This window comes from Choloepus didactylus, chromosome 5, assembly GCF_015220235.1.
Source record: "Choloepus didactylus isolate mChoDid1 chromosome 5, mChoDid1.pri, whole genome shotgun sequence".
Lineage (NCBI taxonomy): Eukaryota > Metazoa > Chordata > Mammalia > Pilosa > Megalonychidae > Choloepus > Choloepus didactylus.
In genome coordinates this window covers 134,882,417-134,909,704 of record NC_051311.1, presented here as the reverse complement: position 1 = coordinate 134,909,704, position 27,288 = coordinate 134,882,417, and the positions used below count along the sequence as shown (strand labels likewise).

Below are 27,288 nucleotides of genomic sequence, written 5' to 3'. Positions count from 1 at the left end.
GCTCATTCAGATTCATCAGTCACCCTAACCGATTCCAGCTAAGCTGCAGAATTATTTACCCTCACCCCACTTGGCAGATGTAAACAATGAGCCAGAGACCCAGGAGCAGACCCTGCCCTAAAACCCAAAACTGTAAATGCTTGTTTTGGCTGCTGTCCCTCTTCTCCACAATCATCACAATTTGACCAAATGTTGCCCCCATGTTTATGGGTTTTTTTCACCTACATATTTTTATTTATCAAAGAGTTGTTGCACAGACCATTTTATGCATGTGCGAGTGGATGGATGGCTGCCTGCACATCCAGTGAAGCTTAGGCTGGTGCATAGAGAAAACACACATTTTGCCCTCAGTCAGTCCCTGGCTCACACCTTCTGGGTGGTATTGGACAAGTTAGCTGTGATGGATGCAGCCTGAGTTTTTCATTTGAAAACCGGAGTTAGCAACAATAAAAGTCTTTGTTTGTTGAACGTCCCCTTATGTGCCAGGCTCTCTGCTAGGCATTTTACATTTGGTCTACATTACCCCATTTAATCCAAAACCATGAGTTGTCCTTAAACATCATATTTAAATCCTTCCAACATCTTCAACATCATTTTGCAATATTCAGGGCCCATCATTTCTTTTTCAATGTAATCAAATGATAATAAAGACATTTTGTGGAACTTAATTAACACAACATAAATTAATAACCAGTTTTTATGCAAACCCTGTTAGAATGACCCAATTCCATTGAGTGATAGTTGGAAAAATGGGGTAATTTTGCCGCAGGTTCAAAGAAAGTGGAAATAACTTCTAAATAGTGCTTTGCAGTAGAAGGTTCTTAGTTTGGACTTAATTGAAAAGGCAAGTTACTGTTGAAATGTGAAAAATCCTGGAAGAGTTTTTAGAAGTAATTTAATGTAGCGTTTTATGGTGCTTTTGTAGTTTAGAATTTGTGATGGATATCGAGGGATGTGTATGCCTTCTGATCCCTTAGATTTAATCAGACTTCTCGCTTGCTTGCATAATGGTTTATGGAACCTTTGATGATTTGCAGCCAACCTAGCACTTTTAATAATTTACTGTAAAAGCATTTAATTTTTAATGGATAAGAATGGGTTAGAGGTAACTTTTGCATTGGTAAGTGCTCTCCTGAAGAGTGGGGTGGGGGGGAGGGGGAAGAAACTGTATATTTAAATTCCAAACATTATTGAAAAACATGCATCTTTTATTACCAAAATCAAATGCATAACTGAAGAACATACCTAACCCAAAAATTATTGTTCATGCTTTATTTAACTAGAAGATATTGCTTTCACAACACTATCATAAGAACATTTTTTTCAAATTCTTTTCTTTTTCTTTCCTTCCATGCTGTTTTCAATATTCTGTCCGACTAGAAAAAGCATACCTGCCACAGGATGAACTTATTTTTGGTTACACTTTGCTAATCAAGAAAAGCCCAACAAAAGAATGGTTTGTAATGTCTGGTACCTTAAAGTAATATCATTTTATATTCGTTTTTGTTCAAAGTTCTCCTAAGAGCTCTGTGTAATGCGCATACCTAGGAATGATTTCACAACTAGTCTTAAAAATATCAGAGTTTCCATGTGGAAAGAAAATGGGAAGATGCCAGGATAAATATTTTTTTAAGACTTTATGAAGGACAAAACATATTTTGCCTTCAGAGGCACATAAAACAAAAAATGTTGCAATTGCCGAATAATCCAAAACAAAAAATGTTGCAATTGCCGAATAATCCCTTTTTCAGATATGCCATATGCAAAAGTAAGAATGACTTCAGAGAACTGCTTTCTGGGGAATCAACTGACAGCCCACACCCCTGGAAATTTACTCCACTTGTTTAACATTCCACAGCTGACTGCCCCAAGCTTACACTGAAAAGGCTACAGGGAACTTTGAGGGTCAAGGGTCCAGGTCTGGGAGCTCTTTCTGGAGCATCTTTGGAATCCAGACATCAGAGCACTGACGTCTTCAAACAGTCTTGAGTCCAAACCCTGCTACGTAGACATGTTCCCAGAAACCCTTGTTTCTAAGCTAAGGACTTTGTGACCTGTCAAAATTGCCCCATCTACAGTTTGGAGGTTGAGGATCCAATCATGGTTTCCATGCTTGGCTTCCTGAAACAAACCTGCAGGTGTGAGATTAGCTGGTTAACAAGGACTCAACAATCCTTTGATTTTCTGGGAGGTGCTATATATGAAGCACCCTTTCTCTATCAGCCAGATTCTCATCTCCATCCCAGCTAATGAACAGAAACGTCTAGGTCTAATCAGATATACCCCCCAGATTTAAGGAAGCTAGGAACTGCTTATGAGCAGGCAAGTTCAGAAGTGCCTGAGTTTGGTGGCCTTTATACTCAACATACACAGGTATCTCTTGCTTTTCTCCAGCTCTGTCAAGTTCTTTATTTCACATTATCAACATAGGATTTTGCAAGGAGAGAGTCCTTAGAGATTTGTCCAGCAACTGACAAATTTCCACATGAAGAGTTATGAATGAGATAATCTGCCCCAGTTATATGCAGCCTGGAAGCTAGAATGTAGGCTACCTGATTTCTAAATCATCAGCTCTTCCCATTACATCATATGTGTCACTCTCTTTTCTGCTTGTTGCTTTCTTCCTCTTCTCCCTCCTCCTCAACTATTGTCATCCCTTTTGCTCTTGTCTTGGGCCTTCCCATGGTGCTTGGGGGCACACATGAGCACATGAGTCACTTAGCTGCCAGTTATAGCCTTCATTGCTAACAAATAGTAAAGGGGGTGGTAGCAGGTGTCCTGACTCCAGGCTAACACCCTTTCTGGCTTAACTCTTTTTTTCTTCCTCCTCCTCCAATCTTTTTTTACATTCTAACTTTTTCTGCAGCAAGCTCTGGCTTAATCCAAAGTGACATTTGCTAGCCTAGTCTCTAAGTCAGAAAAATAATTAAGTTCCTTGGGCATATTAATTCCTCTTAATGTCCTTACTAAGTTGAGGGTTTATGAAGCATCTTTAAAAGAGAACAGAGAAATGTACAAAAAGTGTTATAAATGAAGACTTCTAACCAATCCTCCATCCTGGTCTGGGCTCTCACATCCCCAAAATGTGTGCCAACCAAATAAATGAAATGACACACTGAAACGTTAACACTGGTCACTCCACGGGAGTAGAGCTGGGGCATGGTAGAGCAATGGCAGAGACTATTACCTTTATTCCAGTATGTTTTTTTAAAAGGATGAAAAATACGAAGGAATTAAGGAAAGGAGGGAGGGAGGAAGGAAGAAAAAGGAAGAAATACATGCCCAAACCAGAATAAAATTTGTAAGCCTGAAATTCAGCATATCAGAAAAAAAAATATTATAAATAAAAAGGCTAAAAGCATAATGTAGTCAAATCTGTACTTCTATAAATCTATAATGCTAGGTTTTTAATGCAAGGTAAAAAGGTCTATAAATTCCATTTACTACCTTAGCAGTTAAAAAAAAAGGAATATTCTGAGTTATGGACTGATGGTAAGTATAGATAAGAAAAATGTCTCTATTATGAATGGGTGCTAGAATTTTTTTATATATACCACTCATGTCTATACAAGGGGGGAAACAGATTGAATAACAGTCAATCTTGTATTTTTGGCAGACTAAGTGATTAATCATTTCACATCAGAGTCAATCTCAATCCACTCAACTGTATGGAAATTAGTCACTATAATGGAAAAAGTACTTAACTGAAAAGGGTTCATTCGTTATCACATATCAACACACCAGAAAGATAATTTTTCTACTTAAGTTCCCAGGCTCTGCTTATTCATTCATCCCTTCAGCAGTTATTTGTTGAACTCCTACAATGAGCAAGGCAATCTACAGGGCAATAAGAATAGACAAACCTTTTTAGGTTCTAGTGAATTGGAGTAGCTAGCAGTAAATACCAGAAACTATCAAACTACAACGCAGAACCCATGAATCTTGGAGACGATTGTATAAAAATGTAGCTTATGAGGGGTGACGATGTGATTGGGAAAGCCATATGGACCACACTCCCCTTTGTCTAGTTTATGGATGGATGAGTAGAAAAATGGGGGAAGGGAAAAAACAAACAAACAAACAAATAAAGGCACCCAGTGTTCTTTTTTACTTTAATTGCTCTTTTTCACTTTAATTATTATTCTTGTTATTTTTGTGTGTATGGTAATGAAGGGATTGATTTTGGTGATGAATGCATAACTATGTAATGGTACTGTGAACAATCGAATGTACGATTTGCTTTGTATGACTGCATGGTGTGTGACTATATCTCAATAAAATGAATTTTAAAAAACACTCATAATAAAAGAGTTTGTAGATTAGAAGGGGGAAAATATTTTAAATATATAAATTGTCTAATGATTTGAACATTAATACAGATTTGAAAAAAAAAATGCTATGGGGAGCAAAGAGAGCAGTATGCACCCATTCTAGGGCAAGTGGAGAAATCTTCACAGAGAGTGGGATATCTGAGCCAGGACTTGAAGAATGAATAGGAGTTCATCACAGTTTCCAATGACTATCAAACCCTGCTGTCAGGCTGTGAAAAGACATAGAGGAACCTTAAGTGCAATTGCTAAATGAAAGAAGTCAGCTGAAAAAGCTACCTAAGGTATGATTCCAACTATTTGGCATTCTGGAAAAGGCAAAACTATAGCTATCAACACTGCAATTGTACTCATTCCAACAAGATTATCACTGTTTCCTAGCATTGCAGAGAGGCTATGCCACCATTTTGTTTGACTTTCAGTGTTACAATAAAACTAGAAAACCCAAAGTAAGATGACTGAATGGTATGCTTTGTAGTTATGTACTAGATGGTTAAACCAAATAGCACCCCAAAAATCACTTTTCTTCTCTGTATAAAGGTGAACAAAAAGATTAATAATCAAATCTTCCCATCACAGCTCCTACATGTATGTGAAATAATATGTGTTGAACTATACTTTTTCTGCTTGTGAAAAAAAATACAATTGAAGTATGTTTTAAGGAGTGCTAAATATTAATAAAAAGTAAGGAAACCACAAATGCACATGGTCTAATTAACATAGTGAAAGACGAATGACTGAATTGGTCACTATTCCTGTGAACAGAACTTCAGAAACTGCAGATAAAAAAAGACTTCAGACCTATTTGATGACCCTGTTTAAAACATGTACGACCCATCTAATAGGCTGGAAAAGTACTATTCTATTGATGAAAGGAGATTTAGATCTATGACTCATATTTTCACGTTCAATCCTCTTTTAATATTAAAGCTCTAGCCATCATTTTGGAAATTTCCCTAGGGCCTTGTTAACATTTCCCAGGGGGTTGCTTTAATATGCAAATCACTGCCATCCTGATAGGTCAATGCAGAACCTCTGCTTACAATATGTTTTTCTAGGTTACATCTCTTTTCCACTTATTTCTGTGCAATTGAGTCCTTTTTAGTTTTAGAAAAGGGAAAACTCCCCCTCTCCTAGGATGGCCCTCGCAAAACTCGCATTCAGGTCTTCAGTGCTGTTTCCTGTTTGCCTTTTGTTTGCTGATAGTAAAATTAGCATTATTAGGAATTCTGCCCTATGAACTTAGGAAAGTTGGCTCCGGCTGTTAGTTCAAGCAATAAATGTGAGCCAGCTTAGATTTTGTAGCCTGTAAAATTTTGGATACCATTGTTCAGATTCTTTGGTAGGTGGCCACAGTGTGCAAATGTTGCATTTCATCAAAATCATGTCAGCAACTGTCGGTCACATGCATGCCCAAAGCGAGCGAGGAGGGTGATGACAAAGGACAGGGAAAAAGAGTTTACGTCTCCCCCATGAACTTAATGCGAGTTACCAACAAGACGCCCGGGTTCTCAAGCGTGACAACAATCTGGGCTTCCCCTTGACCACTAACTGCAGGATGCTCCAAAATTCAACTGCGTTTAGGATGGGGTTTGGGGGTGGGAAAGAGCAGCAGGCTAAGAATCATTCTGTAGGCGGGTTCTTTCTTCCCTGCCAGAAAGGAAACCTAAAAGATAAAGTTCATCTTCTACTGGGCTTCCAATCATGCTCTCCTCCCATCAGCCTGCAACCCACTTCCCCATACCACTACCTCCAACCCTCACACCACACACACAGCATTAACTCTAGAAGACAGTAGGAATAATAGCAGTGATAGCTGCAAACAGCAGGGGCATTTGAGCCCTGCAGAGCATCTGCTCTCATTTTTCTCCAAGTGGGTCTTTCAGAAACTTCTAGGGGGCCACTGAACTGAGAGCACGTGCACACTGAGAGGCTGTCCCTATCCCACAGTTTATTTCGTTCCAGAACATGGCCCCACCGCTTCTACCGCCTTCACTCCAACTGTTTCAAAATACACCTCCCGGAAGCTGCGGAGGGGCCGGCAGCCTCTGCTCTGGCTCTTTCTCGAGCGGTCAGCAAACTCCAGGCAACCATAACTTCCTTACTCGCCTGTAGTTAGAAGAGAGGAATGGAGAAATCCCCACCCCACCCCCACCCCACCCCCAAAAACAGGGAGATGGAGAGAATATCCTGCTGGCAATGAAAAGTAGAAAGAAATTACCTGACAGATCTTTCATTCAAAATCTAATAAATTTTTAAATCTCACTCTTCCAAATGAGCAAGAAATGGGTCAAATAATACAGAATAATAAAATGGATGTGGTGAAATGAATTCTTTATAATTATGGGAATAGTGGCTTCCTTATTGGTCACATGAGCCATGTAACATGTAATTCCCTGTGTCTTGGATTATTAATAATAGATACATGGTTATCAAATCATTCTAATGAACTTCTAAAATACTTTCTGTCACTGAAAGCAAATTTAGACAGATACGCTTATACAACTGAACTAGAATGTCCCATTATTGCTATTTCTAATTTAGTGTAAATACTGTCAAAAATTGACAGAGAACAACGAAGTTAATTACCAAAAAGATTATACTCTTATGTTTGGAATTATACACGAGTTTTATTTTTTTACTATCTCCAAAATAAGTACTCCGTACTGATCTCTACACAGTTCTTTATATAAGGAAAGGAAAATTTTGATTGTGTTTCAGTGGAAGACTTCTCAAGTCATGCAGGCAGAGAATGGCAAATCTGCCAACCCAACAGAAAAATAAACTGTCTTGCTCTAAAAGCAATGAACCACTCTGCTCTAGCTCATAGAACTCACTCACCCTTAGTAAATTCAGTGGGAATAAATGAGGCAGGGCAGGGTCATCACAGCAAAATAAAGGATGTGAAACATTTAGGAAAGAAGCCCAAATTAAAAAAGAGTTTAGGGCCACTTAGGGACCAAACCATCTGGTCCTGAAATTCTCAGGACAGTGCTTCATTTCTGGTGCTGAGCTGAATACTGGAAACAGGGGCATCTCCAAATGCCAACAAGAAACACTGGAGCCAATGCTTTTACCTGCCAGGAGGGAAGGGGAAGCTTACAGCTTCTCAAAGCTGGCACTGCTTTCGATGGATATATGAAGAAATAGCTGGGAATTGTGCCCTCAGAGGCCCCCTGGGGAAGGAAGATTCTAGAATTGTGTTGTTTTGTTGCCATCAAAGCCACATATGAGCTACAAAAAATATCACACAAGAACCACCTGCTTGTGAAAACAAAGGCCCCAGATGGCACAGATGAGAACTCTACTGGTATCACCAGCCTAGGATAGAGACCAACTTGGCATCTTTAAGAGAGAAACAGAAATAACTGCACCAACATGTTATGGTTAAACTGCCTTCAAGTCAGAACTCAGTTTTTCACCAGACAGGGAAGTAGTTTTCCTCTGCACAAGGAATACGATTCTGGGAGAGAAGTTCCTAGATCCCCCCTACACTACCTACTCAGCTGTATTGGGCACCTATTGTATTGTCTGCCCAAGCTCACCCTGTCCCCAACTCCTTTCATAGGTTACAATCTGGTCTCCAGTGGACTAGCAAGTGATCCACCCCTGGCCATGGATAATTGGTTCAGGAGATGGCACCTTATCTAGTCTGGACTAATCAGAATTCTTTCCTGGTGTTTTACCTCTGGAACAGAGGACAGGCAGTTTCTCATGGGGTGACTGAAATTGAGGCTATGTAAACTTAGAAGATACTGGCAAACGTATAGAAAAGCAGAAAATCCAGATAGCAATAGGAAGAGATAATGAGGTAGATGCACAGAACGAAGTGAGAATCCAGGAAAAAATCCCCATGGTGATTTGAGTCCTGGCTCCAGATATTCTCTAGTCCCCAATCCCATTCACAAGACATTCCAATATCCTTATAATAAATCCCCCATTTTGGTTAAACACATTAAAATGTCAGTACATGCAACCAAAGGGTCCTGAGGAATAGATCAGGTAAAGGAGAGAGCCTAATTTTGCAGCTATGTGTCAAGAGAAAAACCTCAACTATGAAACATTTACAAGAATAAGCTGTTCAAGGGGCAGGAAAGTCCCAAAGGGGGCCCCACAGTGATGTCGCTCCTATTCCCTCTCTTGCCATCCTATGTGCTGGGGGCTCCCCACCATTCTGGGACTCCTTCCCTTGGATATTGTTTAACCAAGATCAGGTTAAGATAATGTTGAAGGTAGCTTTGAAAGTGTTTAAACAATCAGCCCAAAAGGATATGAAAACATAGAAAGGGCTCTTCCCCTGACCTTGAGCTGGGATTAGACCTTGGCATGGACAGAGGTATGTGTTCACTGAAGATCCACGTCCCTCTCCTGGTTGGGTGCTTCCAGATCATGGGTCACTGGTTACCTCTAACGGTGTGATGAATTGGAAGAGCTGGCTCTACCAGGACTCATCGGCCAAGGCACGCCATTCAAAACCTGCTCTGATCACTCAAGTCTGTGTGATAGTGAACTTATTTGCCCCCTTGAGTTGGTGTTGTGCCTACTTGTTGCATCTAAATGTGCTCTAAAACCTTTACCATTTTGTCTATTTTTCTGCTATTGTCAGTTCTCAAAGGGGAAATATCTGATCTCTTAAACTCACACGGTATAAAACCCAGTACAGAATTAAATCCATTTCTGTATTTAATGAGGGTGGCATTAATATCTATTTAGTTCACTTGCCCTCAATTAGTACAGAAACCTTCAGTCCAAATCTCACCTTTTAGAATCAGAGGATTGCCAGAAAATCTTCTATGTTGATTAGATGTATACCTGACATCACTGCAGGTTTAAAAAGCATGCTTAGATGCTCCTCCAAAAGACAGCGGTGGTAACTTGGATGAGGGGGTTTTCTGTTTGCTTGCTTGTGTGTTGTGTTTGTCATGAAACTGACAACTCTATAATTCTTGGCTGTATCATGGACACATCCTTTCAGGGTCCAATAATACCAGTGTTGAAGGGAAGTGAAAACTCCTGCTTGGCGATGAAGCCCAGCCCAGTGTGGTCAAGTGATAGAGTGGCCCGCCGGGTATGAGGCTCCCACGTGAGCTCAGACCCAGGAAAGAGGGGCAGGTAGAGCTGGTAGCAGAAAATAATACAGCCAGAAATCACAGGACCCTTTTCTAAAAAAGAAAAAACAAACAAACCACAGTCATGTGCATATTTCAACCAGCAAAGCCCTCTTCCTCTCCTCAGGGATTAAAGAGCATCTAGGAGAGTCCACATTAGCAAAGAAGCCCATTTTTTATTAGTGCGCATCTGCCCTATTCCTTTTGTTTGAGATAGGAAAACAGTGTTCTTGAAGACATCCTTGGCGGCCCACATCAGTGTTGGTGTGAACAACAGATTTCCCCCCGGTGAAGGTGAGGCCAGGCTAGTGGAAAGTGCGGCTTAAGTAATAAGCTATTCAAAGACTTGAATTTTCTTTTTATTAAGACAAATTATTATTCAAAGAGCATATTCCCTTTTTAGAGCAGAATCCTTCAAAACAGAGGCAAAACAAAACAAAAACCCAAGATATCAAAAGAGCATACACTTCATACAAGACCAAATTGTTCTGTTCAACTTGGACTAGCAAAATGGCAGCTTGCTTATTTTACAAATATCAAAAGCAAAACTCTCCCTTCCCCAAAAAAATCCCAGTAAAGGTCATGGTTTCCATCACCTATATTTGTGTAAAAGCTGTGTGCTGTTTTAACTAAACATCTGGTCTTTGTCCCTCATGAACAGAATTCTGAGTTTTCTTGACACTTTTGCAAGAGCAACCACAACCCCCTGCCGGGCCAGTAAAAATCACACATTTTTCCTGCAAGGAAAAAAAAAGTGTCCATAAAAATGAAACATTAAAAAACGTAAAATCCCAGAATAAGAAACTGTGCTGTAGGCAGGCTGCTTCCTAACCAGCCTTGCAGAACTGCTTTAAAAAAATCAGAAAACACGACTACTCCTTATCATTTAAAAGCTCTCATTCTAAGGGTTTGCTCAATATATTGTTCTAAAATACGTCTGTTTTTATAAATATTCCGTGTTTACCCACATTATACAAAACGATTCTTTAAGTTACTTCAAGTTGAATATCAACTACTTTTACAATGTGGAGGAATAATCTTGATCTCATATTCATGTCAGCCCCTCTCCGAGGCCCTGACATTGTAACCTGTCATTGTAAAAAGGAGAGAAGTAAATATAGTCCTGCTTGCAAACTATGACAGGCTCATTATAATGAGCCATTCATAAATCTTTTTTTATATTTTTAAAATAATTATTTTATACAATTTGCATGACATGTTTTTTATTTGGAACAAAGGCAAGTATTTCTTTTACTTTACCACCCAGAATGCTGAAATGAATCATACATTAATACCACCACCACCCCTAAAGAGCACCTGAAATTACTTAACAAATAGCTGCAAAATACTTTGCAAACATGAACTGCAAACTCAGACCACAATGTCCATAAATTCTTCTCAATAGCACAAAACTTGGTTATGCTTAGATGGAAAGGAAGAAATAAACATAAGAGGAGAGTGCCCTAGAAGTAAACTGCTGGTATGAGGGTGAGGAGAAGTGCCCTATAATGAGGTTCCTATGGATGTTAAAATTAACCACCTGTGCAGTAGACCTCACCGGGGCCTTAGGAGGCCTGGATCAAGGTAGAGTGAGCTGCCCCTTACTTAAAGATTTAAAGAGAAATTTGCAGCCCCATGGCACAAAAAATAAACCTCATTTAAATACTTCCTCTAAATGTGCAGATAAACCAGGGCCTATTCAGACCCTAAACCCACCCTCAAGTCAGATGAGGCCCTGATTGGTTGAAGTGCTTTGTCCTCCCTCTCTTGCTGCTGTCAGAGCTCTAGGGTACAGCACTGGACATGGGAAGATGATAAGCAGTCAGGGAACCCCTATCCCATCAAACCTGCCTGGTTGGAGACCCTGGAGCACGGTCAGGAAGTCCTCTGTGGGGCTCTGCAGTCCCCGTTCACACTCTTTCTGGTGTTTGAGGAATTGATGCCCATCAACATGCAAGGTCCACCAGAACATACTGAACTCACCAAGCTGCAGGTTCAACCAAAACAAACTAAATTTCACTCTCACTCAACTTACTTACATTTGACTGTCCGTGTATGGGTCTCAGTCTGAGAAGGACTTATATGTGAATCCCCCAAAAGAAAATGTTTAAGTGTTATGATTTCAGGGTAAAACACAAATTTAAGTTCTAATTATGATGTCTCTCCAGTCAACAAGCAGAGCTGGGAAAAACAATTAACAAACAACTTCAGTGTTAACTCCTATTCCCAACATTAATGAAAATGTATTGATTCATTTAAAAAATAAAGTTTCCTGAATATCTGTGAGAAAAAAACAATGGAAATACCACTGTGATCTGCACCAGCAGGGTTCTGCCTTTAGAGTTTACAAAACAGTGGACAATGCAGGGGAGGAAACAGGACAAGTCAGAGCTATAAGACCTTGATCGGGGAGAAACAAAGAGCTATTGGAACACTGAGGGAGTCAGAAAAGACTTGTAATATGTGATGCCTCAGCTAAGCTCCAAACAATAAATAGGTAAGAAAAAGAGAGGAAAGTGGATGAATATTTCCCACAGAGGGAAACCATGGGCAGAGGTCTGGAGGCAAGAGGGAGCTCATCTATTTGGAAGAACAGAAAGAAACTTGTTATAAATAAAGCCAAAAGTTGGTGGGGAGTGGTAAGAAAGAACACTGGAGAAATAAACAGTACAGATCATGAAGGGTGAACTAGCAAAGTGATCCTGAGGAAAACAGGAAGCTATTGAAGGGTTTTGATGATGAGAGTTACCAATGTATTGTGTTTTACAAAATTTTTCTGACTGCACCATGGAAAATGAGTTGGAGAGGACCAAAAAAAAGGGTGTAGGAAAGAGATAATGGGGAATCAAGTAATGGCAGTGGGGATGGAGAAAAGAGTTATTTAGGAGTTAAAAAAGACTAGACTTGATTGGGCAGACTAGCATAGAGATTAAATTTTCATACTCCTTGGGTTCAAATCCTAAGCAAATTAATCTCTATATATGTACACTTTTCAACAAATGACTTATGGTAAATTCACACTGTGTATGTTAAGTAATGTTGTTCGAGATCTGTTCATGTTTTCAAAGTGAAAAGAAGGTATGGTTGAAAAGACCTAAGCTCTACATTAATAATATAACTCTAATTACACGCCAGACTTGGAAGCCTAAAGCTTGTGGAGGCAGGAAAGTAATTTGTCATATCCAACTACTCTGGATGTTGACTAGAATCAGAAAAACTCTGATCCATGTGCCAAAATCCCAAATAGCAACACTAAAAACTGGTGAATTGCTAAAGTTTCAATGTTATTTGTAAACAGCTGCTAGATATAAGCATGCCGATCCCTTCCCCTTTACCCAAGGTGTGAACTCGGTAAACCTAACTTGCCCCTTACTTAACACATTTCTCGAAAGTTTGGATCTACTGACCACAAAAAAAGGAAGAAGTTCCATCAGCAGTTTGCAAAAGAACAATTTGGAAGAGAAATATATTAAATCCTCAGGGAAATTAAACCCAAATAATCCAATAACAGCTTTAGAAAATTAACACTAGACCATGAATTGAATTAATTGCCTCCTACTGTGGGGATTTTGACTACCACAGACCAAAATAAATGAGACCAATGATGTAAAATGCCTTAAGAGAAGCAGGGAAAGGCAGCGAGCAAATGTGATGCTGGGGCACCACAGGAGTTTATCCAGTGTTGTGTGTAAACTTTCTGATGTATTCTGGGGATCTTTAGTACAGAGAAAGGTTTTTGCTTCACCCATCTCTACCTCAAATTACAGTAGTTTGATGAGAAAAAACTAGAGATGGCACAATTCTTGACACAAAGGTACAATTTTTCCATAAAATTAAAACATAGTGTGACCCAGCAATTCCATTCCTACGTATATACACAAAAGAATTAAAAACAGGGACTCAAAGAGATACTTTTATACTAATTTTCACAGCAGTATTGCTCACACTAGCCCAAAAGTGGAAACAACCCAAATGTTCATCAACAGATGAATGGATAAACTGTGGCATATACATACAATGGAATATTCTTCAGCCATAAAAAGGTACATGCTACAACATGGGTGAATCTTGAAAACATTATGCTAAGTGAAAGAAGCCAGACATAAAAGTTCTCACATACTGTATGATTCCATTCATATGAAATATCCAGAAGAGATAAATTAGTGGTGGTCTGGAGGGGAGTGGGGGAATGGGAGGTGACTGCCCAGTGGGTACAGGGTTTTATTTTGGGGCAATGAAAATGCTTTGGAACTAGATAGAGGTACAGCTGGTTAGACAACATTGTGAATGTATTAAATGCCACTGAACAGTTTGCTTTTATAAATAACTAATTTTATGTTGCATGAATTTCACCTTAATGAAAAAAAAAATCAGCCAAAGAAGTCAGTGTGAATAAACAGCTCCACACACACCACCCCCCAAAAGAAAGTATAATTTTATGACTTGTTCTTTTTTTAATTCGCCTCTAAGTGTTTGTGTCTAGAAGCAGCTGGAGTTTGGAAATCAATGTCAGGTCTTTTTCTCCTGAGCAACAGGTGACTGGGGGAACAATTCAGGGTTTCCCTAGAACTTAGGAGGTCCAGTGATAAGGCAAGTCTTTAAGAATACCGGTCAGCTGCTCCAAAAGAACTCGCCATGGCATTTCAGTAAATAAGCATTTCTTTGTGTCCCTTCTTATGTCATGATGTCAATATGCTCATGGCACTGGGAGATTAAGTAAATATTATGGACCAGGGGAGCAACGAAATCAGACTTACCAGACCTCTACTAGAGTTCTTAGGGCTTTGAGGAGGAGGGCAGGATGCAGCATTGTCAGTGAATAACTGATACATACAGTTTTGCCAAATAAGGCCCACAGGGCAAATACAAAAGGCCTTGAAGTGCCTCCAGCTTCTCCTGAGACGGCCAGTTTGTCAAAATGCCTATCCAATGGTCTTACGCACATCCTCCATATTAGCGCTGACATTTACTCCTGAAGCTTTTTAATAACCAAACAGCATTTTACAGAAAGTTAATTAATGACATTTTGTTTTGGCATTATGTGACTTAGAATTCTTTTCACACTCTTAATTTTGTTTGACATTTTGAAAATACTATGCCTCTTTTGTGCTGATTAAAAAAAAAAAAGAGAGAAAGATGATTGAATACCTCCCCCCACCCTTCTCCCAAGAATTGACGCAGACACCAGAAACAAAATACTTTTTGTTTAGGCTCAGAGAAATGAAGCATTCTACTTCTTTGGAATCTTAATTACCAGCACCCCAAACTTACCTAATTAGAAACTCATTCATAAAAAGGAAAATTATTTTCAAAGTTAGTGAAATTGGCTAACAGAAACATTACAGTCTTCCCAGAATTAATTACACAACATTCCTTACATGCATATTGTAGTTACACATGCTAATTAATATTCGTGCTAAAAATATGTGGGCTTCATTTCACTGGTAAAGGAGACTTTTCTTTGTTTTTAGAAAGTATAAAAAGACCATGATTTTCCTGACCATAGACATTGAGCTGCACATATAAGCTTAATTTTCAGTTTTCAGAAAATGGAAATTATGTCGTCAAAACGATTCATTTTATTGATTTTAGCCACTTCAAGCCTTTTAACATCAAATACCTTTTGTGCAAATGAGTTAATGATGTCCAATTTTTGTGGTAAAGAAACTTCCAATAAGTATCCTGAGGTAAGTTTTAAAAATCTGTCTAACACGACCAGCATTAACTACATAATACTTGTATTGAGTCTAATGAATTTGTAAAATGTAAAGAATAAGTTATTTTGTGCTTTGTGCTTTGTCAAAATTCAGCCTTGCTATGACAGTGTGTTATTGTAACTTGTTCTATTTAGCACAACAACAAACAGCCTGACCACTCTAAGAATTTAAGTGGATAGGATATACTAGGATGCCTAGCAAACATAAGGTACACTAATAATTTTCAATTGATTCAGAAGTACAGTATTGGAATAAACAGTTGATGAAATCATAAGATCTTCTGGATATATTTCAGCTGGACATGATTTGAATTATCTTAAACTAAAAAAATATATATAGATAGATAGATATGCCAGGTATATTTTCTACTTAGCAATTATAAGCTAGTAAGCTTATGATAAATCTTTATCTAAATAAAATCTTTATCCCTAGATGGAGGCACTACAAGTTATTTTTATTTTCTTCTTTATGCTTTTCTATATTTTCCATATTGGCTGGAACGAGTATATATTACCTTTGCAATCAGAAAACAATTACTGAAAAATCTTTATATGGACAAACTTTCATGGTAAAACCCAATCTAATTAAATATTCTCTGTATTTAAATAGTTCCTATGGAGTTGGTGTAGCAACCCATAAACCGATGAGTTCTTTACTGAAGATTTAATTTATATTATAATAACAATACAATTAGTTTCTTGAGAAATGCTTTTAGAGTCGAACTCAGGGTATGAGGGGATAAAAGCAAATTCAATGGAAGCTGCCCACAACTGTAGTCTAAAATCTGGCTAGTATGTTTCCATGCATACACCACTTTGTCCTATCTAAATAAGAGACATGGGAAGGGATATATATACACAGTGTGTGTGTGTGTGTGTGTGTGTGTGTGTGTGTGTGTGTATGGATAGATTTTAAAATATTTCAAAACAGCATGAATCAAAAAACTGAAAGAGAATAACTGCAGTAAAATAAAAATTTGCTTCATTTCAATACTTCATTATGTTCCTGCTACTCTAACACATTGCTGTATTCACTATATATATTTTGTTAATATTTTATCATTGTCTTACAGGAGCCTAGGGACAGAGAAACTAGATTGCTCTGAGAAGCTTAATACAAATTATTTATTAAAAAAATTCTGCACATGAGAACACAAACTTTGTTGATAGCCTTAACAATTTTGCGGATTAAAGTGTGAATTTAAGTTACTTTGGTGCTGAAAGCAGTTGCTTTTAACAATAAGGAAATATTTTAATGGTCATTTCTAATTATAGCCTAGAGGAGATTCCAAAGAGGAAAAAGAAGGAAGCCTCAATTTTGGAGAATTAAAAGATTGGGGACCAAAATATGCCATTAAGGTGAGCACACCTGCTGTCAACAAAATGCCACACTCGGCAGCCAATTTGCCGCTGAGATTTGGGAGGGCCATGGAAGAAGAAAGAAGCTCTGGGTCACGGGCTAACTTACCACTGAGATTTGGAAGAAACATGGAGGGGCGCATCTCCAGACATGTTCCTAATCTGCCCCAAAGGTTTGGGAGAACAGCATCAGCCAAAAGTGTCACTAAGGCACTGAGTAATTTCCTCCAAGGACCCATGAATTCTCCAACTGCCATTGAGTTAATTTACTCCATGACCTGCCAGCCCCATGAAGTTCAGAATCCTGATCAAAAACACCCAAGGTAAATACCTGAAAACGTGCCAAAATGTGTGGGTAGTTACATAGAGATGGTCCAGAAACTTAAAATATGTTACACCTTTTCAAAGTGAATTTCTAAGAAAGTAAGTTTCTTAGAAGGAGAAAGGCAAGGACACAGGGGAATATATACCTGTAAGGTGAGGAATGTAGAAGGCCAGGGACAAGCGTGGTTAAAGATAGAAAGGAATGAGGTGGCTTCCCCCAACCACACATGGGCATTCATCGCATTACTCTGGAGCCACACATGACAAGTCCACGCAGTGTCTGAATTTAAATCTCTGACATACTGCCTGACATTTGACCTTCCATCATCGAAGGTCCCACATGAGAGAGAAGTTCACAAGTGTCAAGGCTGCAGTTGCAATCACCCAGGTCTCAAATTCGGAAGGTGTTCTTCCCCAAATTTTAACCAAGTTGTTTTCTTTCTCCTGTGTCTCGTTTTACAACTCTATACTGATATAATCATTCTTTGAATTGATTATTATCTATTATGTACAAATCCAAGTGCAAGGTACTATAAGAGATTCCAAAGAATTAATAAGCTACCTACCTATTATTTCCTAGTAGAGAGTATCTATAAAAAGACATTTTGATACAAAATAGAACATGATGGTTCAAGACCTAGAGGAAGTAAGGTGGCAGACTGTGACACCTTAATAACCAGCCCTGCTGGGACCACCCCAGCTCTCCCTTTACTGCTTTAATTCTCTCCATTGTTCTTATCCCCAATTGACATACTCTATATTTAGTGTCATCCCCTCTACTAGAATTTCGGTTCTATTAGTCCCATAATTTTTTTTCATTGCCATATCCTTGGTGCCTAGAACTGTGCCAGGCGCATAGTGGGCACTCAATATTTGGTAGAACGGATGAAATGATATTAAAAGAGATGCTGATAAAGTCCCACAGAGGTTCAGAAAAAGGTTGTTTCTGCATGTGGGAAATGGAGGACGTTTTGTGAGTTGGGCTTTGAAGGGTGGCTCTATTTTGAACAGTCAGAGACTGGAGGGAGGAGAGAGAAAAGGGAAGAGTGTGAGCAAAGGCTTAAAGCAAGGTGAGCCAAGAATATCAGGATTTGGTGTGATGAGAGCAAAGGGTGTGAGAGGAGGAAAGGAAAGACAGGTAGAAGAGAGAGGGGGCAGGCAGGGCAGAAGGGGCCCGGACAAAGAATTTGGGCATGATTCACCAGGGAAGGGAGAAATGCTGAAGTTTCTGCTGAGGTCCTAAGAGAGAAGTAGAAGTTGGCAACTAGTCAGATGTTGAAAGTGGGGCGGTGTGAGGGGAGAGATAAGTCAACAGCAAATTTTGAGTTGTAGTGGCCATTAGAATTTCAGGAAACCATCAATATCTCAGTCGTTTCAAGTGCAATGCAATTCAACTCAGGCATAATTAGGCAATTAGGACCCTGGCCTATATTTCCATATGCTCTTACATGCTATCGTTCTGATGGATGAGAATGCTTTTGTACTGCTTACATCTTAGGAGCCTGGGACTCAAGCAAATAGATGATGCAGAATTGAAACAAGAAAAATAAGAAACCAGGAGCCTGTCCCTGAAGATGATGTAAAGCTCAAGGCTTGCAATCTGCAAACAGCTCTATGGTGAAGACAGCAATGAATGAAGAGTCATTGTTCTCATTTGGTGTATCATTCACAGGAGGTTTTCCTTGTCAGTACAACTTATATCTTGAAAGTTATAAGAAATAATTTAAAGAACAATTGTAATGTAATCTTGAAATAATTTTTGTATAAATAAAAAGGAGCATTGCAAATACTTAAGAAGCCTCTGGTGATTGATAGGGAGAGAGAGACAAACCATGTCTACTCAATGAAAAAATCATGGACTCAGTTACACATATGAAAAAAATTAAATAGAAATGCAAGAGTAGCCTGACAAATATCAGGATGGAAAGTAAACAATTTAACAGAATGATATGCTTGACAAATAAGTGAACATTGATAACAAAATCACTTACAGTTATGCACCCATTTTTTCCATTGCATCAACTGGTAGTAAATCTATGACAGATTGATGTTTAAAACCTGACATCTTTCTGTCTAAAATTGCAAAATAAAGAAAACTCTTAGATTTAGAGAGAGAAAAAGGCAACTATTAGTTTCCTCTTTGATTGTCTCCTGTATTTATAACTGAAAATTTGCCTTTTGGTGTGTTACTTTTCTCCTCATTTAATATTAAAATTTTTGATTCATAGAAAATAATCTGGTCACTCTTAAACTAACAGTTTATAAATACAGCACACCATAACACAAGTGCACAATGATTCACCTTTAGCCATAAGAATATGAAGTCCTTAATCAGATATAACTAGTTTATTGAACATCTCAACTCCCACAGGGTACAAATAGGAAATGGTTTTATTTTTCTCTCCCATCCAGCCCCCAGCTGTGCAGTGTTGAATCTCCTTCCCCTGCTGGGTACAGGCCCCTTAATGATACCCTAGGCAGACTCCATAACTTCCTCGGTCACTTTTTGATATTAAAAAACTCAGTCAAGTCCAGTCGAAGGGGACAACCTCACATCCCAAGCAAAGTCTGCTCTCCCCCTCGCTGGCTAGGCTGGTGGCTGGAGGGACCTGATGTGGACAGGGACAAGTTCTGCTCTTTCTCTCCTCCTCTCTGTTCTCACCTCAGAGGCGGGGTGGTAGGCTTCTGGGAAACAATCTCCCCTCCTATCTTTTCCAGGGAGTTTGGGTAGGCAAGAAGGGGAAGAAGATGAGGGATGAGAAGACACCATCTAATCCTCTCTATATAATGTTGCCGCTTCTACAGGTTAGTTATTGGGGAAGCCCTGTGGGCATGTCCACAATGCCCCAGTCAGTGACCTGGGAGACCTGGAGGAGGCTTATTTCTTCCAGCTACCTTCATCTATATTCCCCAGAGCCTCTTATTGTCAGAAAGAGTGTCAGGCCAGCTACCTTCCCAGTGTCCACCTGATCCATAGAAAATGCAGACATCCTTGCCATGCCAAGGGTGGGACTTATGCATAGAAAACGCAGACATCCTTGCCATGCCAAGGGTGAGACTTCAGGCGGTCCCTTGGCTGACCCACTCCTGCCACCCACCTGTCTGTGACCCTGTTTAGGAAGGGCAGGGACAGATCAGTAAGTCCACTGCCTAAGCAAACAGCCAGTGTGGATATGAAATGATGGTCACCCTTTCAGGTAGGTACCCCACTCACCAAATGATTTTCTAGGAAACGCTCTTACTTTGTACAGGCCCCCTCCAGGTCAAACTGTCACAATGACACAACTGGGAGGAACTTGGACTGAGACAGGGGATGCTGTTAAGGGGTCTGCCCATCCCACCCTCCAAACCCCATTCGTTGTTTGCACTGTAATGTCAGGTATTTAGCTCCTGTGAATCTCCGGATTTGGTCCCCAGTTGCCAATTCTGAGCAACAGAGACAGTATCCTGCTATGCCAATAAACAAATGAAAGGCCGTTGGTCTGTTGATACTGTATTACAAGGGGAGATTTCTAGTCTTGGGACCTGGGTTCTTACCCTAAATCTTCCCAAATTTATGTAAAATGTTAAATGAAAAGCAAGATGTAAAATTATCCCTTATCTACTTGAGCTTCCACAAGAAATCCACTCACTTAAGCAACTGGAGAGTTTGTAATTTTGCTGAAGATTTGTGGGTTGGTGAGGAGAGTCACATTGTGCCGCATTTCACAGAAAAAGTCCCAATGAGCCTCTTCTCCTGAGACTCTCTAACTGGAGCACTATCAGGGTCCCCTACTCTTCTGACTTGATCAAGACTGAGGGCCCCACACTCAGAAGGACGCACACTTGGTTTAACACTCTGTTGTCACCATCTTGAAATTCATTTTGAACGAGGAGCCCTGCAAATTATGTAGCAGTCCTGCTCCCCCCAAACTTGGCCCTGCTGGCTCTTCCCACACATACTTCCAACACCCAATTCTTCTCCATGTTTATTTAATCAGAGTAGCTTCCATTTCTACCTGAAACCTGAGGGCCAGCCTGTCACGTAGGTGTTGGAGGTCTGCTTCCATCCTAAAGTGGGTATAAAGTGCAATTGCACAACTCATGAGATGTAATCAAACTGCAAATGTATTTTTGAGTCCCACTGCCCATTAAAACAAAATATATGCGATGCAGAAGAAGGTATACAGAAATCTTCCCCTGCCCCAGGGTGAAAACCTGGGCAGATCTCCTGAACATTATACTGCCACTCTTAAAAAATAGCCCTTTGGCCTCTCTAAGTAAAAAAAAACACACACAGTCTCATTTCTTTTGTAATCAACATTTAATCTGCATTCAGCCATTCACTGTTTCATTCATTTTCCACTCTTCCCATGATAAGGCACGTGGTTAGGGGTCAGAAGCGTGTTTGATGATTGCCTCTGCTGTCTCTTCCAGCCTCACCTGCTTCCTTACTCTCTGGCTGCCTCTTTGGACTCCACCGGGGTAGGAGTTGGGGAGGAGAGGGAAGGGGGTAGGACAGCTCTTACCAGGCTGATGGATTCACTCCTAGGACCCAACAGATGGTAATGCTCACTGTTGCTGGGGCCTCTCCCTGCAAATCCCCTGTCTCCTGTGATGCTCCCCAGCTCTCAGGCTGGCCTCAGTGATCACCTCTAGACTCAGGCACCCACTCCATACATGCTCATTTCTCTCCTACAGGTCCTCTTGTGTAGGACTTGAAACAGTCCCAGCAAATCTCTCTCTCCTGCAGCCAATATCTGGTCATGCCTGGTTTCATCATGAGATCTAATCCCTACAAAACCCCTCTATACTACTGCCTGGGCTTCTTTAGCTACTTTAGCTTGGAGTTGGGCACCAGTCCTCCAAATAGGACACATTTTCTCATCATATGGAAGCCCCTTCCTGGTGAAAGAATAGGAATGCAATAACCCCCTATACCTGGGCACAGGTAGGAAGCATTCACGGCAAGATAATAACATCTTCAAAGATATCTCTCCACAAACCCAAATCCCAAATCCTATTCTTTTACAGTCTTCACATGGATGAGGGAATTGAGGAACAGTGGAACCAGTTTCCAACCACTTCCTTCCAAAAGTCTGCAAATGGTTATCTGGCTTTGGAATTTCATATCTATCAGATTTTGCTATTTTAGTTAAATCTTCACTTTTGAGATTCTTTGCCGCTAAGATGGATCACTCCTTATAAGGAATTCTCACAGCTGCTAAAAATGATCTTTTCTATGAATCATCACATGTATATGTGCATTTTCTGGGGAGACAGTTCATAGTTCTTTGGAGATTCTCAGAGGGGTTTGTGATCCCATAAAGTTTCAGAATCTTTGCAATAGAAGAGTTTTGTTTCTAGAATTATTTTAAATTCATATCTGATTCCATTTACAAATGAATATTGTTTCTGATTGGCTGTTTAAGTGTTGAGAACATAATGCCAAAACCCTAAAAATCAGAATTGTCAAGAAATTCAGTCCAACCTTCCTGCAAATAGCGACTTACAATGGAATAAAAAAAAAGTGAGATGGCAATCAGGCTCTTCTGCTCATTGTGCTTCTCAGGCACATCACCAAAAATGGTCCATTCTCTACCCCTCCTCCTGTCTTCCAACACATCCCTTCTCCAAGGAAATTCAATTTGGGGTCAGTCCTAACCTCAGCCCCAGGCTGTGAAGGTGAGCAGAGAGCTGGGACGTCGGGGGAAATACCTTATCAACACGGCAGCAATTGTCACGGAAGGTGACTTCCGTGTGATTCCAGGACCACATTTCATACATCATTCTATGACAATGACCTTGAGAAGCACCAGAAGGAAACCAAAATTTGCTAACTCTGGGACGGATTTCCCCATGAGAAAAATGAAAGGTCAGTGTTCACCTAAATGTGACTGACTAAATGAAACAGGCAAGAAAGGTGAGGGTGCTAGTGTCCACTTACTCCATGTGGTTTTTCTTTTTTATTTTCTTTTTTTTTTTTTTGGTTGGAAACATTATAAGACTTTTCTTTTGGAATGTATATTATTTCATGAACATATAAAACCATGTTATCTCCTGGAAACATGCACTTTCACATTTGTTTGCCTTTGCTCATGCCAATTCCTTAAACTGAAAGGCCCATTTTCTACCTATCAAAATCCTAAGGCCCGGAAGGGAAGGGATGGCAGACTGGTGAGCTGTATGTTTTAGTTACTCCTCCAGGAAAGTAGGTAAAAAGCCAGGAACTGCGTGGACTAGACACCACAGAGCAATCTGTCTTTGGGCATACTTCATACAACACTCATGAAAACGTGGAACTGCTGAGATCAGCGAAATCTGTAAGTTTTTGCGGCCAGGGGACCCGCGCCCCTCCCTGCCAGGCTCAGTCCTGGGGGAGGAGGGGCTGTCAGCTCCGGGAAGGAGAAGGGAGAATTGCAGTGGCTGCTCTTATCGGAAACTCATTCTACTGATTCAAACTCCAACCATAGATAGACTGAGACCAGACACCAGAGACTCTGAGAGCAGCCAGCCCAGCAGAGAGGAAACAGGCATAGAAAAAAAACAACACGAAAAACTCCAAAATAAAAGCAGAGGATTTTTGGAGTTCTGGTGAACACAGAAAGGGGAAGGGCGGAGCTCAGGCCTTGAGGCGCATATGCAAATCCCGAAGCAAAGCTGATCTCTCTGCCCTGTGCACCTTTCCTTAATGGCCCTGGTTGCTTTGTCTATTAGCATTTCAATAACCCATTAGATCTCTGAGGAGGGCCGTTTTTTTTTTGTTTTCTTTTTTTTTTTTTTTTTAAATCCTTTTTGCTTTTTCTAAAACAATTACTCTAAGAAGCTCAATACAGAAAGCTTCAAAGAATTGCAATTTGGGCACGTCAAGTCAAGAGCAGAACTAAGAGAGCTCTGAGACAAAAGGCAATAATCCAGTGGCTGAGAAAATTCACTAAACAACACAACTTCCCAAGAAAAGGGGGGTGTCCGCTCACAGCCACCATCCTGGTGGACAGGAAACACTCCTGCCCATCGCCAGCCCCATAGCCCAGAGCTGCCCCAGACAACCCAGTGTGACGGAAGTGCTTCAAATAACAGGCACACACCACAAAACTGGGCGTGGACATTAGCCTTCCCTGCAACCTCAGCTGAATGTCCCAGAGCTGGGAAGGTGGAGCAGTGTGAATTAACAGAGCCCCATTCAGCCATCATTTGAGCAGACTGGGAGCCTCCCTACACAGCCCAGCAGCCCAGAACTGCCCTGGGGGGACGGCACTCACCTGTGACATAGCACAGTCATCCCTCAACAGAGGACCCGGGGTGCACAGCCTGGAAGAGGGGCCCACTTGCAAGTCTCAGGAGCCATACGCCAATACCAAAGACTTGTGGGTCAGTGGCAGAGACAAACTGTGGCAGGACTGAACTGAAGGATTAGACTATTGCAGCAGCTTTAAAACTCTAGGATCATCAGGGAGATTTGATTGTTAGGGCCACCCCCCCTCCCCGACTGCCCAGAAACACGCCCCACATACAGGGCAGGCAACACCAACTACACACGCAAGCTTGGTACACCAATTGGGCCCCACAAGACTCACTCCCCCACTCACCAAAAAGGCTAAGCAGGGGAGATCTGGCTTGTGGAGAACAGGTGGCTCGTGGACGCCACCTGCTGGTTAGTTAGAGAAAGTGTACTCCACGAAGTTGTAGATCTGATAAATTAGAGATAAGGACTTCAACTGGTCTACAAACCCTAAAAGAACCCTATCAAGTTCAGCAAATGCCACGAGGCCAAAAACAACAGAAAATTATAAAGCATATGAAAAAACCAGACGATATGGATAACCCAAGCCCAAGCACCCAAATCAAAAGACCAGAAGAGACACAGCACCTAGAGCAGCTACTCAAAGAACTAAAGATGAACAATGAGACCATAGTACGGGATATGAAGGAAATCAAGAAGACCCTAGAAGAGCATAAAGAAGACATTGCAAGACTAAATAAAAAAATGGATGATCTTATGGAAATTAAAGAAACTGTTGACCAAATTAAAAAGATTCTGGACACTCATAGTACAAGACTAGAGGAAGTTGAACAACGAATCAGTGACCTCGAAGATGACAGAATGGAAAATGAAAGCATAAAAGAAAGAATGGGGAAAAAAATTGAAAAAATCGAAATGGACCTCAGGGATATGATAGATAATATGAAACGTCCGAATATAAGACTCATTGGTGTCCCAGAAGGGGAAGAAAAGGGTAAAGGTCTAGGAAGAGTATTCAAAGAAATTGTTGGGGAAAACTTCCCAAATCTTCTAAACAACATAAATACACAAATCATAAATGCTCAGCGAACCCCAAATAGAATAAATCCAAAAAAACCCACTCCGAGACATATACTGATCACACTGTCAAACATAGAAGAGAAGGAGCAAGTTCTGAAAGCAGCAAGAGAAAAGCAATTCACCACATACAAAGGAAACAGCATAAGACTAAGTAGTGACTACTCAGCAGCCACCATGAAGGCAAGAAGGCAGTGGCACGATATATTTAAAATTCTGAGTGAGAGGAATTTCCAGCCAAGAATACTTTATCCAGCAAAGCTCTCCTTCAAATTTGAGGGAGAGCTTAAATTTTTCACAGACAAAGAAATGCTGAGAGAATTTGCTAACAAGACACCTGCCCTACTGGAGATACTAAAGAGAGCCCTACAGACAGAGAAACAAAGACAGGACAGAGAGACTTGGAGAAAGGTTCAGTACTAAAGAGATTCGGTATGGGTACAATAAAGGATATTAATAGAGAGAGGGAAAAATATGGCAAACATAATCCAAAGGATAAGATGGCCGATTCAAGAAATGCCTTCACGGTTTTAACGTTGAATGTAAATGGATTAAACTCCCCAATTAAAAGATATAGATTCGCAGAATGGATCAAAAAAAATGAACCATCAATATGTTGCATACAAGAGACTCATCTTAGACACAGGGACACAAAGAAACTGAAAGTGAAAGGATGGAAAAAAATATTTCATGCAAGCTACAGCCAAAAGAAAGCAGGTGTAGCAATATTAATCTCAGATAAAATAGACTTCAAATGCAGGGATGTTTTGAGAGACAAAGAAGGCCACTACATACTAATAAAAGGGGCAATTCAGCAAGAAGAAATAACAATCGTAAATGTCTATGCACCCAATCAAGGTGCCACAAAATACATGAGAGAAACATTGGCAAAACTAAAGGAAGCAATTGATGTTTCCACAATAATTGTGGGAGACTTCAACACATCACTCTCTCCTATAGATAGATCAACCAGACAGAAGACCAATAAGGAAATTGAAAACCTAAACAATCTGATAAATGAATTAGATTTAACAGACATCTACAGGACATTACATCCCAAATCACCAGGATACACATACTTTTCTAGTGCTCACGGAACTTTCTCCAGAATAGATCATATGCTGGGACATAAAACAAGCCTCAATAAATTTAAAAAGATTGAAATTATTCAAAGCACATTCTCTGACCACAATGGAATACAATTAGAAGTCAATAACCATCAGAGACTTAGAAAATTCACAAATACCTGGAGGTTAAACAACACACTCCTAAACAATCAGTGGGTTAAAGAAGAAATAGCAAGAGAAATTGCTAAATATATAGAGACGAATGAAAATGAGAACACAACATACCAAAACCTATGGGATGCAGCAAAAGCAGTGCTAAGGGGGAAATTTATAGCACTAAACGCATATATTAAAAAGGAAGAAAGAGCCAAAATCAAAGAACTAATGGATCAACTGAAGAAGCTAGAAAATGAACAGCAAACCAATCCTAAACCAAGTACAAGAAAAGAAATAACAAGGATTAAAGCAGAAATAAATGACATAGAGAACAAAAAAACAATAGAAAGGATAAATATCACCAAAAGTTGGTTCTTTGAGAAGATCAACAAGATTGACAAGCCCCTAGCTAGACTGACAAAATCAAAAAGAGAGAAGACCCATATAAACAAAATAATGAATGAAAAAGGTGACATAACTGCAGATCCTGAAGAAATTAAAAAAATTATAAGAGGATATTATGAACAACTGTATGGCAACAAACTGGATAATGTAGAAGAAATGGACAATTTCCTGGAAACATATGAACAACCTAGACTGACCAGAGAAGAAATAGAAGACCTCAACCAACCCATCACAAGCAAAGAGATCCAATCAGTCATCAAAAATCTTCCCACAAATAAATGCCCAGGGCCAGATGGCTTCACAGGGGAATTCTACCAAACTTTCCAGAAAGAACTGACACCAATCTTACTCAAACTCTTTCAAAACATTGAAAAAAATGGAACACTACCTAACTCATTTTATGAAGCTAACATCAATCTAATACCAAAACCAGGCAAAGATGCTACAAAAAAGGAAAACTACCGGCCAATCTCCCTAATGAATATAGATGCAAAAATCCTCAACAAAATACTTGCAAATCGAATCC

At 39.9% G+C, this 27,288-nt stretch overlaps 1 protein-coding gene across 1 annotated transcript; it reads left to right on the top strand.

Moving 5' to 3' along the window:
* Window positions 1–14,985: 14,985 nt before the first annotated feature.
* On the top strand, window positions 14,986–18,385 carry NPVF (neuropeptide VF precursor). Its single transcript, XM_037837613.1, has 3 exons — window positions 14,986–15,123; window positions 16,428–16,834; window positions 18,334–18,385. Exons 1-3 carry the CDS (start codon window positions 14,986–14,988, stop codon window positions 18,383–18,385), a joined length of 597 nt encoding a protein of 198 aa, XP_037693541.1.
* Window positions 18,386–27,288: the final 8,903 nt, after the last annotated feature.